The sequence below is a fragment of the Lepisosteus oculatus genome, chromosome 3 (assembly GCF_040954835.1).
Source record: "Lepisosteus oculatus isolate fLepOcu1 chromosome 3, fLepOcu1.hap2, whole genome shotgun sequence".
NCBI lineage: Eukaryota > Metazoa > Chordata > Actinopteri > Semionotiformes > Lepisosteidae > Lepisosteus > Lepisosteus oculatus.
Genome location: NC_090698.1, coordinates 43,384,719 through 43,403,002, shown reverse-complemented (window position 1 = coordinate 43,403,002; position 18,284 = coordinate 43,384,719). Strand labels below are relative to the sequence as shown.

Below are 18,284 nucleotides of genomic sequence, written 5' to 3'. Positions count from 1 at the left end.
GTAAGTCATCATTAAGGCAGCCTTCCAAACAGTATTGTAATATAGTAACTGAGGATCCCAAAGACTAGTAAACAAACAAGGAACTTTAATGTATTACATTTAAGATTTCTAACCATCTGCAGTGACTGAAACAAAGTTAAAAGAAAACTAATTTTAATAAAACCTTTTACTTCTGTCATTATAGTTTTAGGTCATATTATTTGCATGAAGGAGTGACTTTTAAATAAGTTTTAAACATTTATTTAAATCTCCACCATGTTTTAAAGCACAAAACAGTAAAAGAGCACTTGAGCAAAGGGTTAAAATAATTTCTGATTAAGCTTGCCCCATAAGGTCAACCTGATATGGAGACATTTTTAAACATACAGCGAAGAACTCGCTCCGTGCCCGCAAAGGAATCCACTTCTGGTTGTCATGTTTCATAGTTCCTGCTGGCTTGTGCTGCTTCGGCTTCCAGAAGGATAGCTGGTATGGTATCCAGCTTGGAGACGAAGAAGTCATCTTTTTGTATGGCGATTAAACCACTGGAAACAAGTCTGTATCAGCCCTTAATCCAAGGTTTCACTTCTCCACGATCCACACACTTTACACTCTTTAGTTTGCAGTTTCAAGGAGCAGGGACTTCCTGTCATACGTATTGAGGCTCGACTGTTTGCTGAGAGATATGGTGAAACAGGTTTTGCAACCTCATGAAAAGCACCTGAAATCGCTGCCATAGTTCCACACTTAAAAGCTCACCTAATCAAGGAAAAGAAAAGCTGAAAGTGTAACTATCTAGGACAGCTACTAAAAATAATGACTAAACATGATCCTGTGCTCTTTACAAAGCTTGGAATTACTCCCAACTTTGCTGCAATTCAGATAGTTTGACAATTAGCAAATATCATGTAACTTCTCATGTAAGAAAACCTACAATCTTACACATATCGGAACAAAACCTTTAACTTCCATCATTTGTGAAGTTACTACTCCCTTGTAGTGCTTTTTCCCTAAACACATTTAACAATATTGAAACAAATAGGTTCTGTTTTAATAAGTCAAAAGGGAATTTTGTCTTAATTACTTAGTAGACATTTTCTAAGCTGCTGCTTGAGCATGCCATTTTCCCAAAAACGTGTGTGAGAGGAGTTTTATTAAAGAAAAAAGCAAACTATGGGTACTGAGTCAGTTTATACTTAAATGGTTCCCAATATTAAATAAGCATGAATCAAATATTTTCAACATTAAGGATAAGATAACCTGAAACATGGTAAAATCAAAACCTGGGATAGTCACTAAATGTAAAATTAACTCAACTGTATATAATTATGTAATAACCTGCATAATTGTGATATGCAATATTGCGAAGGGCTTTTCAGCCTCTCAAGTGGAGACTTTATATAGTTGAACAGTTAACTGAACTAAAAAAAATATTTGAATGTTTCAGCAGTTTTCAGATCTAATTATTGCATTTAAAAAGCAACTTAAAAAATACATACATATTAGTTCAATTAAAGATTCAATATTAGGCAAACATACTTGTTTAATTAAAGAGGTGAAACTACAGATTTTAATCTGCCAGTAGAAATCTCTAACACTCCAGTGTCACTGGACAACAATACTGCCACCTATTCCTGAAAAATAAGGAACTGGTATTTCAAAGCCCATAAACATTTTTTCATAGTTTTCTTAGTCCTCAGAGAAGGCAACTGCCTTTATGAAGTATAAGCAGCTTAAATACATAACCCATATTTCACATTTGTATATATTTAAACTTGACATACTCTTAAGTTTTTCTTGCTGAGTAAATTGTAAAAAATCCATATTTCAGGATCACAGCACATAATAAAACACTCTTCATCTTCAAGAATTAAGTAGAAATGGCTACATATCATTGACTATATGTCAGGGTTAGCACTTTCCAAGTGCAGAAATACTAAATACACCTGCCATGCACTGCTCAATTTAACATTCATTCAGTACTGTTTCCCTTGGTTTCTCGACCGGTGTCAATACAGTCTTCTGTCTCACTCAAACCTGTGTATTTCACACTAATTTTAACACACTCAGTAGCTATGTATAACAAGCATCTGTGATATACAGATCACCAAAGGAGAATAAAAATGACTCGGGGAGTTGAACAAAATGAAGCGAGGTGCTGTATTCAGACAAATCACTAAACTACTGCAATTGTATAACATAGGTCAGATAATTTTTCTAGAGAACCATACAGTCTATGAAATGCATTTTTATAAGTTGTAGCACTGTACAGAAAACATTTTTTTCTTGATTTGATCACGTACATATTGTCAGTTCAATTCATTCATTAAAATTAAAATCTGTGGACTGGATATCTTAAAGAATGTAGTTTTACTAACTTTAATGTGATAACTGAGCAGATCGGCCTCATATCACATCGTCTTGAGTGATGGCTTAGAAGAGGTTGTGAGCTCTATAATCTGGATAAAATTTGGATCCATATGGTCAGCTGGCTGCTTCCTGTGACAGGACTTTCTACTCCAAAACACAACGGAAGCCCTAAACCCTAATGTGGTTATGAATAACCTAGTGTTGGTTATTCACCATTGCACCTTGCATTGCTCACAGCGAGTGAGCAATTGTCAGCCGCACCAAGAATTATTGTCCAAGTCTAACACAATAAAAAAAGCCCTTCAGTGCTCATAGCTGAATGTTGAGTATTTTTCCCTCCTTATAAGCTGAAACCGTGCAGAATGAACTATTTTCATTTTTTTCAATTCAACAACAATTGGGGAGTTTTACAAAGCTTCCCAAGAAAAAGTATTCTTGAAGGGATCTGCCATATCAAACACGTATCATTCTCAGAGTGATTCTGAATGTTGGATATCAGTGCAAGTCCTACATACAGATGGCAGAAGCACAGAATCCCATCAGCTCCGTCTTCCACAATGACATTTTCGGATTAAGGACAAATGGTACCGTGCCCTATTGACCATGCTTGAATCATTTTCCATAAAGTATAATTACAAGTATTTAGAGTGCCTATTTTTTTATCTAGATCTCTTGACCCAGCTTTCGCTCTTTGTTGTCCTTTGTGCTCAGTTTTCAGAACTATTTTTCATGGATTGGTTTGGTACAGATAAACTACAATACTTAAAAAAACAAAGATAAGAAATGACAGAAAAACAGGAAAGCTGAACAGAAAGGGGACTTTACCTTGTCCAGTCTCTTTTGCCAGCTATCCTCACGCTTCACCATGAGGTCAATACAGTGCGAGAGAGTTGCTAAGATCCCAGCAGTGGTGGCCTTGAATGTGATAGCTTCACCTTTGAAGTCAATGCCATTGATTCCTTTGGGATTTACACATGGAAATACTAGAAAAAATTAAAAAGCACCTCCTTAACTCAGTCATTCACTATTCACTAACCTTTTAATAGATAAATAGAGCATCAATCTACTTTAAATACAAGCTCTACTTCAAAGTAAAACAGCAATCAACTGATTTTCTCATTGTGAAATAATCCAGGAGAACAATATTTCAGAAATTAAGATTTACCATTTCTTGAGTTAGCAACATTGCAATGCTACAGCATTACTTGCAATGCACATTTGAAGAATACCTTTCAAATACTTTAGAAGGTGGTGATAAAATCTACCAGATTTAAATCCTACATTCTCACATGGTTCTGTGTTAAAGAGTGAACACAAGCAAATCCGGAGCTGACTAGTGTTAACAGTTTCATTTAGAGGATATATGATTATATTTAGTTAACACTGCTACACTAAAACAAACAATTGCTTCTTGGACATTTCAGCAGTGATTACAGTACAGTACAGCCATTAACCCTTGACACACTGAATGAAAGATGCACACTTTCTTCCCCAATACAGTATAAGCAAAGGTGTTGTTTATATTACAAAAAAGGAATGCTACAAGTACAGTACTAAAAAGGTGAAAAGTTTTAAAATCTTGACAGTGATGATGGGTGTTTTTTTACAGTATGTGACTCATTGATTGCAATTTAAAAACAATAAAAGAAATAACTTTGACTTTCAACAATCTCAAAGTGCACATTTATGAAACCAACAGTAAAATTAAATTATTTAGTGAAAAGTTAGACCTTTATGTGTTTTACAAATGCCAACAGTCACAGTTTTTCACATACTGGGACAATGAGTTCTATAACACAACATAAAAAGCTCTGCTGTTCACTGTGTGAAGCCTGATTAATTCATCAGCACAGTAAGAAGATCTGAATCAGCAGATCTCATATAAAGAGCTGGACGGCATTTATGCAATAAATCCTTAAAATAGTCTGCAGCAGGACCATTCAGTGTCTTATACGAGAGCAGGAGAACCCTGCAGTCGACTCTAAATGATGCAGGGAGACAGGGAAAGTTACAGGACAGGAATTTTGTATTGTGCAGAGTATTTGAGCTAGCATGTGTGAAGCCCAATTCTGGCCACAGTGTAGCCTGTTAAATACCTTGGAAAACTCCCCCATAAGCAAGGCATTATAATTGACTAACCATGAATGACATATGCAGCCAAAAATCTAAGAGAACACTGCACTACCATACAAATCAGATCCTCTTGCCTGAAACACAGGAAGGTTGATTGGCAACCTCCTAAAAAAATCATTAATTAATGTTAGTCTTCATTAATGTAGTCCCATTAAATAATAAACACTAAAAAATAAAAGACAATGCTGTGATCAATAATCCTGATGTTGAACTATCTACTGTTGACAGTGATATCTGAGAATCAATCCAGTTTTTCCTTGTTCCTGTTCTGTTCGAAAACATCTAATTTCAATTACTCTGCACATTGCACTGCCAGTTTCTATCTTATGACCCAATTTGTCATCTTTTCTCCCTTGCCACACTCCACAGGGTACACTTTTCTTTCTCTGTTTTACAGATGTCGTTTTAAAAGGTAGAGTTGTTTGCTGAATAAATTCCCCTAGCGGCATGTAATTTATATCAGGCACATGTAATTTATATCAGATGCTTCATGTATTTGACATTTTCAAAAAAGAACATTTAATAAAACAATTGACAGACGCATTTGGACATGACCCTTCAAATCATAACCTGTGACATCACTATCTAAAGAAATAAAAAACTATCACCCCCACAAAAAACACAGCCAATATTAATTAGCAATCCTAATTAGCCTTTTTAGCTTTTTTAAAGTTTAATACATTTTATTTCAAATGTCTGGCAGAACCGCATGCATCAATAAATGAGAATTGCATAATTAAAAACAAATGTGCTTCTTGAGAAGATGACTTAGTATAATAACTGGGATTTAAAATACTTACATTTCTCTTTGCTGCCATTATTGTTGTGCAGAAATTCCCCATCAGGACGAGTCGTAGGAAAGTCATCTTCGTCATCTTCCACAACTAAGAAGAAAAAGTACAGTCAGTCATGTCAGAAGGCTCTGTGGCAGACACAGCAGACGTCTTCACACCAGCCGTCAAATATAAGGACTGTGCAAAGTGAACATAGCGTGGATACTGTAGTGCATAGCTGCAGTAAACAAAAGCCTAGCTGATTCTCAAGAAAAAAAACTACGAGAAGAATAACAAAAGAAATACTTGATTCTTTCAGTTTATCAGTAGACTATCTGTGCTGGGGACTGAAAAGCACTACCAGGAACAAATACTGTATGCTACATCTATTAAAGTGATCATGGTAAATCCAAATTGTGGATTCCTGGGACAAAGGAGGAGGCTGAAAATCACAGAAATTCAAAACTGAAAACTCAATATTTCATAATACTATTTTTTTCAGCTACCTCAAGAGGTTCAGGGATTTTGAATTGATGTTTTCTGTAATATTCGCTATGGCACCAATAATGGTGCAGCTTTCTATTCCCCAAGCAGTGCTTGAAAAATGGATGTCTGCACAGAAATTGATTTTGACCTCGCTTCCCTGACACTTTGGTTTGCAATACGAAATATCCATCCATTAGCAGAAAGATGGTTCAATGAAATACTAGTTATAATATAAAAAACCAAGCCAAAACAATCTCAAATATAATGGGAAAGTCAGGTGGAACATGATTAAAAAAAAAACCTAATAAATAATTATATTTCTCTAGAGCCTTTCAAAGGACTTATATATAGGAGGGGCCTGGGAGGGGAAATGCTGACAACCATTTGTCTAGGAACTTGCTCCTTAGCACTTTTCAGCTGTGTGATCCTTAACACTGTCACACAAACCTGTTTGACAGCATCCTGTACATCCTTAACGGTCACTTCGAGAAGGCCTCGTTCTGTCTTACCTGCCCATGGTAAGAATGTGTCTGTCCACTTGAATGTCCCTTGTTTTTCCTGTGCTCATACTTTTGCTTCCATTATGAAATGTAAAGGTTTATTCCATGCTGAAAGGTAACTTTGCTGGTAAATGCTGAAAGAAAGTGTTTTTTCTAGACCTTTCAGCATGGAATGAATGTTCCGCTGCAGCCAAGGCATGCTGACACAGCTCTGTTTAAACCCCTATTTTAAAATATGACATATACTTTTGTTCAAAGTTATGCGTTGTGTGGAAACACCAAAACTTTGTATATATTTTATACCATGAAATCTAACTGGAAAAAAAACAAAAACAACACTTGGTTAGATATACACCTTTGTCCCTCTGGAGTTCGTCTTTGGAAACAGCATCAGCACAGGCATCAAAGTATTTCTGAAGGGTGTCCACCTGCCTGCACAGAATATCCCGGAATGTTTCCATCTCGGCAAGTTTCTCACGTAAACTGTGTCCTTTCTAGAAAAAAATAACAGAAGCTCAAGTAATAATCAACTGACATTTAATAAACCAGATTTCAAATTGCCGAAACAGTATAACCCCCCGTAAACAGATATGGCGTGAATTATGCATAAATACTGAATTTTTTACTTTTGCTTGGCTGGTCCAGGAATTTGTAACCAAAATCTTTTAAAAATCCGGCTTTGGGGACAGGATATTGTACGCAAGAAAAATCAGCACAATCTTGCAGTTGTAGAGCAGAGGGGTTTAAAACTTCAAACCTACCTTGAAAGATGAAGTGGAAGTGGCAGAGTAACCACTTGCTGCGGATGTGAGAGACAACATGGAGCCATGCCGGCGCAAACTGGACTCTGAGCCATAGCCGGATTCTGCCTGAAAATCGGACACACACACAATGAGCCCCCAATCTGCGCATTGTGGCACCATCCTGTTTGACAAACAAAGCACATTTATGAACCACACTATGGATTTTTATTCAGGCAGGTGCTCTGGATAATAAAGGGAAAGAAGTGTTTTTTCCCCCACACATTTTTCAAACATAGTTTGGTCAACTTTTGTCATGTTGCTTCTGGCACTCCTTAGCTGCTGCTACAGTAGTCTTTTATAAAACCCATGGAAACAAGCTTAAACCAATGTTAAACTGTTTTATCTCTTCCCCTCAGTTTTCAAAATTGTAATTCTTGTCATCATAATACTGCTGTTGAGCTCCACCAGAAGCCAAGATAGATTGAATGACTTTCAGTTTGGCTTTTGAGATTTTTCAGTTTTGCTTGTTTAAGTTATTCTGAAATATTATTTTTAAACTTGAGCTTTTTGTCTAACATTTGAAAACAAAACAATATAATACAAAATAAATCACAGCAAGCACAGAAAGAGAAAAAGGGAAATTATGTTCTGACAAGGTGTGTAACAATTTATGCAGATGAATATAACCAACTGCAAATTAATCTGTCTCCACCCAGCCTCACTAGATTTTCTGGTACAACGAAACCAGGAGATTTAAAAAGACTCCTCCAGACAGAAAAGAAGTTGAAAACCCATCTGTACTGTCAAACGTATTGTTTCTGGCCATGTACTGTAACTAAGAACAATGCACTCTCAGGGACAGCTCTGACACCAGTCTTATAAGCACCTGGTAATAGTTGCTTAACAAAATTCACAACACAAAAGAGGAAACCTAAACAAAACCCTCTTCTGAACTAAACTGACTTGTTCATTTAATGATAAACATTATCAACCTTTAAGAACACATTCAAGTTTAGAAAACTTCAAATCGACAAATCAAACTAATGCAATTCTGAAGCAGGCAGGAGCAAACCATGCATTTTAAATTGGGAGGGCAGACGTTATCACAGTAAGATGTTTGTGGTTTCAGTGCACTTTGAACGGTTTAACTATGCCAGGCAGGTCAATTATTAAAGACTGCACCCTTTAATATCCCATGTATTCAACACCCATTGAGCTAATGTCAAATTCTTTCAAAAAACCAAATAAACAGTCATAGAATTTTATAAGGTAGAAGCACGACACTTTATAATAAGTTTTAACATCTCATCAGAAACAATGAGAATATGAATTTATTTAGAAATGTTTTCATACGGAAGACTTCTAAGTGACTATAAGGCACAGAGGTACAATGGCAATATGCTTAGGTAACTTGTTATTATAAATAAAAACAAATTGATGTTTACACATCGCTGTTATATTATCTACATTTTATGACGGATGGCATAAATCACTATAATTGTGACAAACCCATCAGTATATGTACAAATTCAATTTTGCTACATCATCCAACAACCCAAAAAAATACAGCTGCACAAAGTCAAAAGGCTACGTTCTCATTAACTACACAGTCTATATACTAGATTTTCACTAGGACCTGAGTTTTTCCTCAAAGTACATATCCTAACATTTAAAAAAAAACTGCCAAGACAATTCATTTAACATATACCTTGCTATTTATGAATTTGTTTTGCAAGTGACTAAGCCCTATTTCAGCAATTACTTTGGTAGGATTTAGCAGCCCTGTGTCATTGAGGGAATCATTTGTTTTAGCGACTCACCCATTTCAGCAGTTTAATGATCCAGTTGCGTTTGCTGAATCAGACTGATTCAGTCTGCGATTCAGGTCTCCAAGTCGTTAAAATGAGTCGGGAAATCAAATGCTCAAATCTTTTGAATCAATTCAACGGAACTGGATGATATGAACTGGTTCTCTAAAAAGGATCCGCTTTAAAAAGTTTACTTTCAAAAAGCTAGGTTAAAATACTACACTAGTTGCAGCACAAGAGAATACAGATCAAGCTCACTAAATACGAGAAAAAGCTTTCAGGCAAATCTGTGCCTGTATAAAAACTCTAGTAGGTCATCTCTGTGTATAATGTCTTTAGGACTCCTTTTACCACTCCACAGGGATTAGTCTGTGGTGCTGAAGAGTGAGCTTCATTATTGTGTTTTAATGCAGGCCTGTGTCTCAGTGCAACAGCCTTCTTCAGCAGAACACCAGGCTTTTAAAAACCTCCTTACAAACAAAATGCCAGTGTTCACACCTGCACAGGGCAGCTCTGCTCTTCACAAGTGCAGGAGCAATATGCGAAACTCATTTTTTTCGCCGCATTTTCTTGAGTAAATAGAAACAAGAATTATTTCGAGTCTGAGTAAACAACTCCAAGCAGCGGCCATTCTGCACACTCTACTATATTTCTGCTTCAGCTTTCAGTGTTTTTAAACTCTTTGACAACAAGTATTGTGCCTGTTGATTTCAACATTAACTTTTAACTACTTTGTTTCTGGTTTTAGCTTTACTTGGCATGGCAACTTCCTAACACATTAACAGAGCCATACATCAATTCTTAAGATAAGATCACTTTATTAGCCATGTACAATTTCTTGCATTAGGAATTTGTCTTTTCACATACCCCAACTTGCTCTCCACACAGGCACAGAAGGGGAGAGAGAAGCTTGGGATCAGAGCACAGGGTCAGCCATGTATATGGCGTCCCTGGAGCAGTGGGGGTTAAGGGCCTTGCTCAGGGGCCCGACGGAGTAGGATTCCTCTGCCAGCTGCGGGATTTGAACCAGCAACCTTCCAGCCACAGGTGCAGATCCTGGCAGTCCCACACTCTTCTGCGAATTGTAAACCCAATCTTGCCAGAGCTCAATTTTTTTAATTCTGTTAAGAGTGATCAGTAAAAGCAAACAGGACCCAGGAAAATATTTGTGTTGAAGTCTGATGGACCACTGCAGTGTGTGATGAATCAGGTGAGGTGTGTCAAGTGTCTAGAGCAAGGGTGTCGCGGGTTTTCTAGAAAATCGAGTTTCAAAAATCTTGGAACATCTGCAAGAAAAATCATTTGTTGAACTAAGAATAATTAAATAGTACTCCTGAACGGTCTACTGTTTACGACTCAAAAACAGCAAACTGTTGGGCTGTAGACTACCAAGCATGGAGGACATGCCTCTGGACATCAGAAAAGACCACATTTTCTTAAATATCCCTGTTTTGACTCTTAATGTCATACTTGGATAAGTGGAAATAACACAACCGCATCACCAAAGTTCTCTATAATTCAACTTGTGACAATGTTATGAATTCATTAAAGAATTTTGAGAATTAAGAATGTGTAAATAATTTTTTGAAAACTGTGCTCCACCCAGTGATACTGTATATCCACTAACAGCCCTAACTGCCTGAATGCAAAACTGTACTTTTTTGTTCTAACTAAAACAAACTACAATTCAGACCTTATAAAATAACCACTGATATAACAAATTGGGGGGAAATCTGCTCAATTTGACTACTCAACTACACAGAGAAATTCATATACAATTACATGACACTTACACTCTATTGCATAATGAATGCACTACAATATAATGCTCACCCACCCACACCAACTGATTTTCTAAACCTAAGGAATCAATAGCCACAACTGTATTTTAAATCAATCAAGGAGACAATTTCAACCATCAGCTGAAACAAAAACTGGAGAGGTGTCAGCAGAGGACCAGATTGCACCCATGTGCAGTAAGGAGTTTCTTGGAAGGTTTTCATAAATACAATTGTATTTTAACTATAACTACAGTAGTTTCCTGTACTTCAACTACAAATTCTGCTAAGCCTATATGAATCCTATCTTAATTTTGAGCTATAGTAGTTTGTGCAGAAAGACCACAAAAAAATGCTGTTTACAAGTTAGATTTCAGCAGTTCTTGCAAAGGATCCCTAAATAAAATAATAGAAGATGCATAGGTATAATGGTCTGGTGGAACGGTGAATCTATCTGAACACTATGGGAATACCGCTGGTTCAGCATGTCGAGGACAGGGGACTACGATACAGTATACTGTAATTCCTCATCATGTCATAATGACTAGAAGGGCTACTTGCAAGCAAACAGAACTAAATACTGTTAACCCCCAAAAAACATATAAACGAACAATACAAAGTGAAACCCATTCCTGGATGCACAAAAATGGCCTAAAATGTAAACTAGCCCCGTTAACTTTTAAACCAAATTATAATCTAAAATCTTAGTATGCAAACTGAAATAGATCTAGGATTTTGCGATGCACAGCATTGTGCAGGAAGTTCTCGTAAACAAAACAGAAAGGTAATCTTCCCACCCACGACAGATTCTAATTCAATTTCTAAGTTTCAAAGAAACCTGAAAAAACGTGATATGAAAGTAGACCTTTACCTGGCAAAGATCAGCACACAGGTACAGTAAGGCTAGCTGCAGTGCTTGGCTTTCTAGGACATTTTCAGAGCTTCAGACAAAGGACAGTATTTATTTATATTTGCCGTTCTCTCCAAAAGGAAGCCTAACTAAAATGATGTGCAGTACCAGAGAAACTGTTCTAAAAAAAAGGCAGTATACTAGAAAGCAAAAAATGGCACATGACAGCAGAAAAAGTAATTGAGAGTTCCTCTCGAAAATAATTTAGGATTAAGAATGCACTCAAATAATAAGACTTTAGAGCAGCAAAATATTCTGAATTCACTACGAAAAGAACAAAGGCCGAGCCCCACAGATTTAAAAGATGGTAATGATTGGCAAGCCATAAAAAAAGACACAGAATAGCAACGTTCATCGTCTTCAGAAGCCATAGAGAATGTAATTTTTCTTGCAAAACAAAACAAAAAAACACGCAATATTCTTAACTCATCAAGCCAGCTGTCGGAACAAACGCATGCAGCATGCTAAGCCCACCATTCTACCATTCCAACAGCTAAAGCAGAGCAGATCACTGCTGCATTTATCACTTGTGGTGTGGAACATTGTAACCATTCCCTGCAGACAACCCTCTCAAGAATGAGCCAGGTAAGGTAAGGTGAATGTTGGATGAGAGCCTCTTCTCACTGTGAAACTATAAATCAGCCAAGTAAGCATATCCAAGCTGGCCAAGATGAAGCTTTTAACATTAAGCAGCCACAGTCGAAGCACAGCTCAGTCTCTGCCACATAAAAGGAAGCGCATTACTGCCTTATGGAAAAGTATATGCTGATTATCCATGCGGAGTCTGTAGATGTCCTGTCCACAGCTCGCGAGGTCCATGCACAAGGTGTATCAGCCTTACGACACTCATGAACTGACGTTGTTATTGCACTGCAACACCTTCTCCACCTCTTTGCATCTCAGCATGGGATCCATTACAGTACTTTTAAAGGGAAGCTGTTAATGAAATAGTACCCAGTCCAGTACTGTGGGCTGCAGGTGTTATGTCTCTCAGGCAGTGCTGGTGACAAAGCTGGGAGTGAGGACCAGCCTCGGAAATGCTGCATTCCCAGGACCGGCAGACTGCTGTGTGATCACGCTGCTCCCTCTCATCCCTCTCTCTTCAATCAATCGCAGCTGCAGGCTCCGAGCTTAAGTGGGTCAGTGCTGCACTACCATGACAAAGAGCTGGCTCGGAGAAGGCTCAAAGTACCAAATTAGCAGTAATCCTCCCCCAGCCCTCACTCCGCAGCGGACGGCACCACACGCAGCCCGTATATACCCCAGATGGGTTTCTTGCACCAGTAACAAAAAACTGCATATCTTGCAATACCAATCCTGTCCGACAGCAGAAAAAAAAACACATGAATAATTCATCAGCTACTCAACAGCAGAAGCCTCCATCCTCACATTTCCCTGGCTTTTTATGATGCTAATTTTCCAAATGTATTTTAGCATTTAGAAATATAATCAGGGTTTCATAAGCCCTTTTTGATTTTTTTAGGGATATGTTTGTACGACGATTGTTGTTACTGCAATAGGTTAAGTATGAAGGTGAAACAATGTCATAGAACATGAATGAAATGGTTCACAGGGTCATACGTTTAAGTATACGGTAGTTCGTCACATGTTTCTAATGGATCTGATGCACCTCTGTGCTAGACAAATTATGCCCGGACCTCAGTAGATTCCTTCAGGCTTTCATCCTTAGCAAATCCATTAACACTTCATTTCTTCAAAGCCCTATTAATGAATGGGATTTATACACAATAATATAATACAATTCTAATGCATACAATAATAATGGCAGCTTTGTGTGGCACACAGTCATCAGCAAATCCTGACCATGCTGCTTATTTACAGAATATCTTGGATGGACCCTCAGTGAAGTTTTAAATGAAACTGACAACTTGATTCCTTCTGAGGAAGAAACACCAATCCTACAGATTTTATAGAAATTTGGTATTTGGTTATGGCCCTACATTTATTCTCTATTTAGGAGGATATGTGTCATTATAATATTGTCAAAGAATAAGCAATAAATGAAACTGTTCGTGTCCACTGAGCTAGGAACTTTCGGACCCATTTTCATACACAATTCTTTTTTCACATTTCAAAGTCAAATGTGCTTCATCTTAACCCTTTAGCTTTAACAGAGATCCAAACCAGGAAGTTAGAAATGCACAATGTATTTTGAGCAAGAATTATACTACGACCACAGAGGTGTTAACTTACTTGGAAGCATTAAAAAGTGGTATAAAGTAACCTAAACAAATATCACTGCTGGGTGTATATACTGTCAAATTATATTTGTAAAAGTTTTATTCATGTTCATTACTTACATAGCTGGAAAATGTAAATTTTTGGAGATCACATACAATTGAAAATCTCTAGTTGAACAGGCAAGCTACGCATGGAATCAAACAGAACATGCTACATGACATAGCTTGCATTTCTGCAGGCAAAGATAATCTAAGAACTGGAACTACAGTGGTGTGAAAAAGTGTTTGCCCCCTTTCTGATTTCTTATTTTTTTTGCATGTTTGTCACACTGAAATGTTACAGATCATCAAACAAATTGAAATATTAGACAAAGATAACACAAGTAAACACAAAATGCAGTTTTTAAATGAAGGTTTTTATTATTAAGGGGGGAAAAAAATCCAAACCTACATGGCCCTGTGTGAAAAAGTGATTGCTCCCTTAACCTAATAACTGGTTGGGCCACCCTTAGCAGCAACAACTGCAATCAAGTGTTTGCGATAACTGGCAATGAGTCTTTTACAGCGCTGTGGAGGAATTTTGGCCCACTCATCTTTGCAGAATTGTTGTAATTCAGCCACATTGGAGGGTTTTTTAAGGTCATGAAACAACATCTCAATCGGATTCTGGTCAGGACTTTGACTAGGCCGCTCCAAAGTCTTCATTTTTATTTCTTAAGCCATTCAGAGGTGGACTTGCTGGTGTGTTTTGGATCATTGTCCTGCTACAGAACCCAAGTGCGCTTCAGCTTAAGGTCACGAACAGATGGCCGAATATTCTCCTTCAGGATTTTTTGGTAGACAGCAGAATTCATGGTTCCATTTACCACAGCAAGTCTTCCAGGTCCTGAAGCAGCAAAACAGCCCCAGACCATCACACTACCACCACCATATTTTACTATTGGTATGATGTTCCTTTTCTGAAATGCTGTGTTACTTTTACGCCAGATGTAATGGGACACACACCTTCCAAAAAGTTCAACTTTTGTCTCGTCAGTCCACAGGGTATTTTCCCAAAAGTCTTGGGGATCATCAAGATGTTTTCTGGCAAAACTGAGACAAGCCTTTATGTTATTTTTGCTCAGCAGTGGTTTTTGTCTTGGAACTCTGCCATGCAGGCCATTTTTGCCCAGTCTCTTTCTTATGGTGGAGTCATGAACACTGACCTTAACTGAGGCAAGTGAAGCCTGCAGTTCTTTGGATGTTGTTGTGGGTTTTTTTGTGACCTCTTGGATGAGTCGTCGCTGCGCTCTTGGGGTGATTTTGGTCAGCCGGCCACTCCTGGGAAGGTTCACCACTGTTCCATGTTTTCGCCATTTGTGGATAATGGCTCTCACTGTGGTTCGCTGGAGTCCCAAAGCTTTAGAAATGGCTTTATAACCTTTTCCAGACTGATAAAACTCAATTACTCTGTTTCTCATTTGGTCCTGAATTTGTTTGGATCGCAGCATGATGTCTAGCTTTTGAGGATCTTTTGGTCTACTTCACTTTGTCAGGCAGATCCTATTTAAGTGATTTCTTGATTGAGAACGGGTGTGGCAGTAATCAGGCCTGGGTGTGGCTAGAGAAATTGAACTCAGCTTTCCAAAGATGTGATAAACCACAGTTGATTTATGTTTTAACAGGGGGGGGGGCAATCACTTTTTCACACAGGGCCATGTAGGTTTGGATTTTTTTTCCCCTTAATTATAAAAACCTTCAATTAAAAAGTGCATTTTGTGTTTACTTGTGTTATCTTTGTCTAATATTTCAATTTGTTTGATGATCTGAAACATTTCAGTGTGACAAACATGCAAAAAAATAAGAAATCAGGAAGGGGGCAAACACTTTTTCACACCACTGTATTTGTAAATGTATGAATCACTTTAACCCAATACTATTGGCCAACAGTACATCACGATGTACACACAGACAGAAAACAGAAGACAATGTTTTATGGATAAAATTAGCAAAATAACTTTTATGTCCAATTCCACGAGAATGTTTCACATACGCTAACAATCAGAGGTGCTGCTATCTCCATGTATTTATTGATCAGATGAGTTATTAAAGCGGATAGATCTCACTTTTAATTTATACGCATTTAGGTAATCTGCAATGGGAATGCAAACCTGACAGTTAAACAGCTACAGAATAGCTTGGTAAGGCAGGGCTAAAGCAACAGTGGATTATGGAGTGCTTCAACATTGTGGGCTGCACCCCCATAACAATAAAGTGTTATGAATAGCATCCTTCTCTGCAAATTATGAAAAGTGCTAAGTGTTCTTGAAAATCTCTATGAAGTGCCAGAGCAATTTACCATATAAAACTGACATTTCAGAAGATGTCAGAGAATGATGTGGAAAACAATTTTAAGACTTCAAAACTCATAGCTGGCCCTCAGAATGCAACCAAAGCAGATAGAGAGGGACCATGCCAGGCAAAGAGAAGGGACCTCGGTGTCTAAAATGAGCTAATAATGAGAAATGTGAAGAATGTCAATGTTGATAAATCCAGCTCAATGAGAAGTAAAGATTATAATGAGCAGATAGACAGCTCCGTGCAGAGGAAGACTTTTAACGGGCCCTGTATTTCAAAAGCTAAGGGCTTGCTGAACCACCAGCATTACTACACTGGTTTGAGTTAAGAAATTTAACCTGAAATGTAATGAGGTTATCATTAATGTTTTATACTAAAATGACTATTTGATTCCAGACAAGCCCAAGTTTATACATATGCGACCTACAAAACTGCAGTCCACCTATATCACATTCTATTTATGTAGGTCAGTTGAGATGCAATTGAAAAATAAAAACTTGCATTAATGAGTAGGATTAGTGTAGATTACACCTGCGCCTCTTCAAATCCCTCAGGCGTGGACTTTAAGGGGCCACATAGAAAGGTTTGCTTGTAGAATGGATAATATCCCCAAAGAATTTCAGTTCTCCTGCTGCAGTGATAGAAGAAGCTAAAAGACTGATGTGGCGATCAGCAGTCTAGCTTCATTATATTCAAATTTGAGTGTAGGAATGTTACCAGTATACTGTAGTACAGGCGAACCATAAGTTTGTGGTTTTTAACTGTATACAAAAGTAGACAGCACTGTCTTTACTGGCTCTTATCTGGTGTTAGTGGTTTTAAAGTTCTGAAATCATTCCATTGCTGATTAAACTGCAAGGAGTCTGGTAAACAGAAAGTTGTTGCTCTTTTAAACTGTAATGGGGAAAAAAAAAGTTGTGTAAAGGCTGCACAAGCAAAACAACTTTAGAAGGAAAGAATGTTATCTATTTCCATAGACAAAAAGAGAAAACAGACCATTTGGGGACACTGAGTATTGGAAAAAATGAACAGGATTTATAAAAGGGAACACCCATGCAGACATCTGTGCAGCAGCTACTCTTGGAAATCCATCCAGTTTACAAGCACGTCACTGCCTAGCAAAGTTTGGGTATTTAAAATGGTTTTGCAATTAAAATCTATTTTTTTAAGTCAGCAAACTGTTTAAGAACTATAAAACACGCTTGCTGCATTGCAAGACCATCTTGTGGTCAAATAAAGAACTACACATGGCAGACAAAGTTATCCTACTGAAATTTTTGCAGCAAGTGATGAACTAAATAGGCTCAAACACATGATAAAATTGTGAACTATTTCCCTCTACACAACTATTAATTGAATACTTAGAAGAAGCACATATCAGAAAAATTACATATAATTATTTTTGACATCATACCATCCAAATGTTATTTCATGACATCATCCTTCTCACATAAGAGCAACTCCACCTCTTAAGATACTGAAATTACTTTAAAATATCCATGCTTATGAATCTGCTACAAGCACAGTCACTGCCCAGCTGTCTTGCTAGTAAGAAAAAGAGAAGTAAGTAAAAACTCTTATTTTGGGCGGAGCAGTGGCTCTGTGGCTAATGATCTGCGCCTGTGGCTGGAAGGTTGCTGGTACAAATCCCACAGCCGGCAGAGGAATCCTACTCCATTGGGCTCCTGAGCAAGGCCCTTACCCCAACTGCTCCAGGGGCGCTGTACAATGGCAGACCCTGCGCTCTGACCCCAGGCTCTCTCCCTATCTGTGTGTCTGTGTGTCTCATGGAGAGCAAGCTGGGGTATGCGAAAAGATAATTCCTAATGCAAGAAATTGTAAAGGGTTAATAAAGTGATGTTATTATGTTATTATTTTCTAAATAGGTCCTGATCTCTGTTGAGTGTAATTGCTTGGTGTTTGAAGGATTTACAAACCCTGTGAATGAACCCACTTCAGGAGAAAAGCTTGCATACTTTCAGTACACTCCGCAATGTACACACCAGTCTGCGCACTGTGACCAACAAAAACAGAAGCTTTGTACGTGCAATAATCCAAGCAACTTGAAAGCAGCAAATAAAAACTTTGTGTACGTGACCAACTCAACCTAGGCATTCTTTTTAAAGATTACATTTGCATTGAGACAAAAAGCCACTTCAAAATGCTAGTTAAGGGAAAATGAGACTGGCATATGTGGTTTTCGCCACATGCTGGTGTAGAGGACACAGCAGTTGCGGCACATGACTGTACTAATGAACTCCACTCT

At 37.8% G+C, this 18,284-nt stretch overlaps 1 protein-coding gene across 5 annotated transcripts in view; it reads right to left on the bottom strand.

Annotated features, from left to right (window-relative positions):
* The window catches only part of cert1 (ceramide transporter 1), a 61,957-nt gene that overhangs the window by 14,079 nt on the left and 29,594 nt on the right, over positions 1-18,284 (bottom strand). For 4 of the 5 annotated variants that reach the window (XM_015364784.2, XM_015364774.2, XM_006626711.3 and 1 more), the window contains exons 4-7: positions 7,003-7,110; positions 6,597-6,735; positions 5,283-5,366; positions 3,175-3,332 (exon numbers count right to left, since the gene is read on the bottom strand). In XM_015364784.2, the coding sequence (XP_015220270.1) occupies positions 3,175-3,332; positions 5,283-5,366; positions 6,597-6,735; positions 7,003-7,110 (489 nt within the window). Of the gene's footprint in view, positions 1-3,174; positions 3,333-5,282; positions 5,367-6,596; positions 6,736-7,002; positions 7,111-12,338; positions 12,429-18,284 lie in introns of those variants that run through there. The other variant, XM_069187189.1, reaches the window with a different exon arrangement.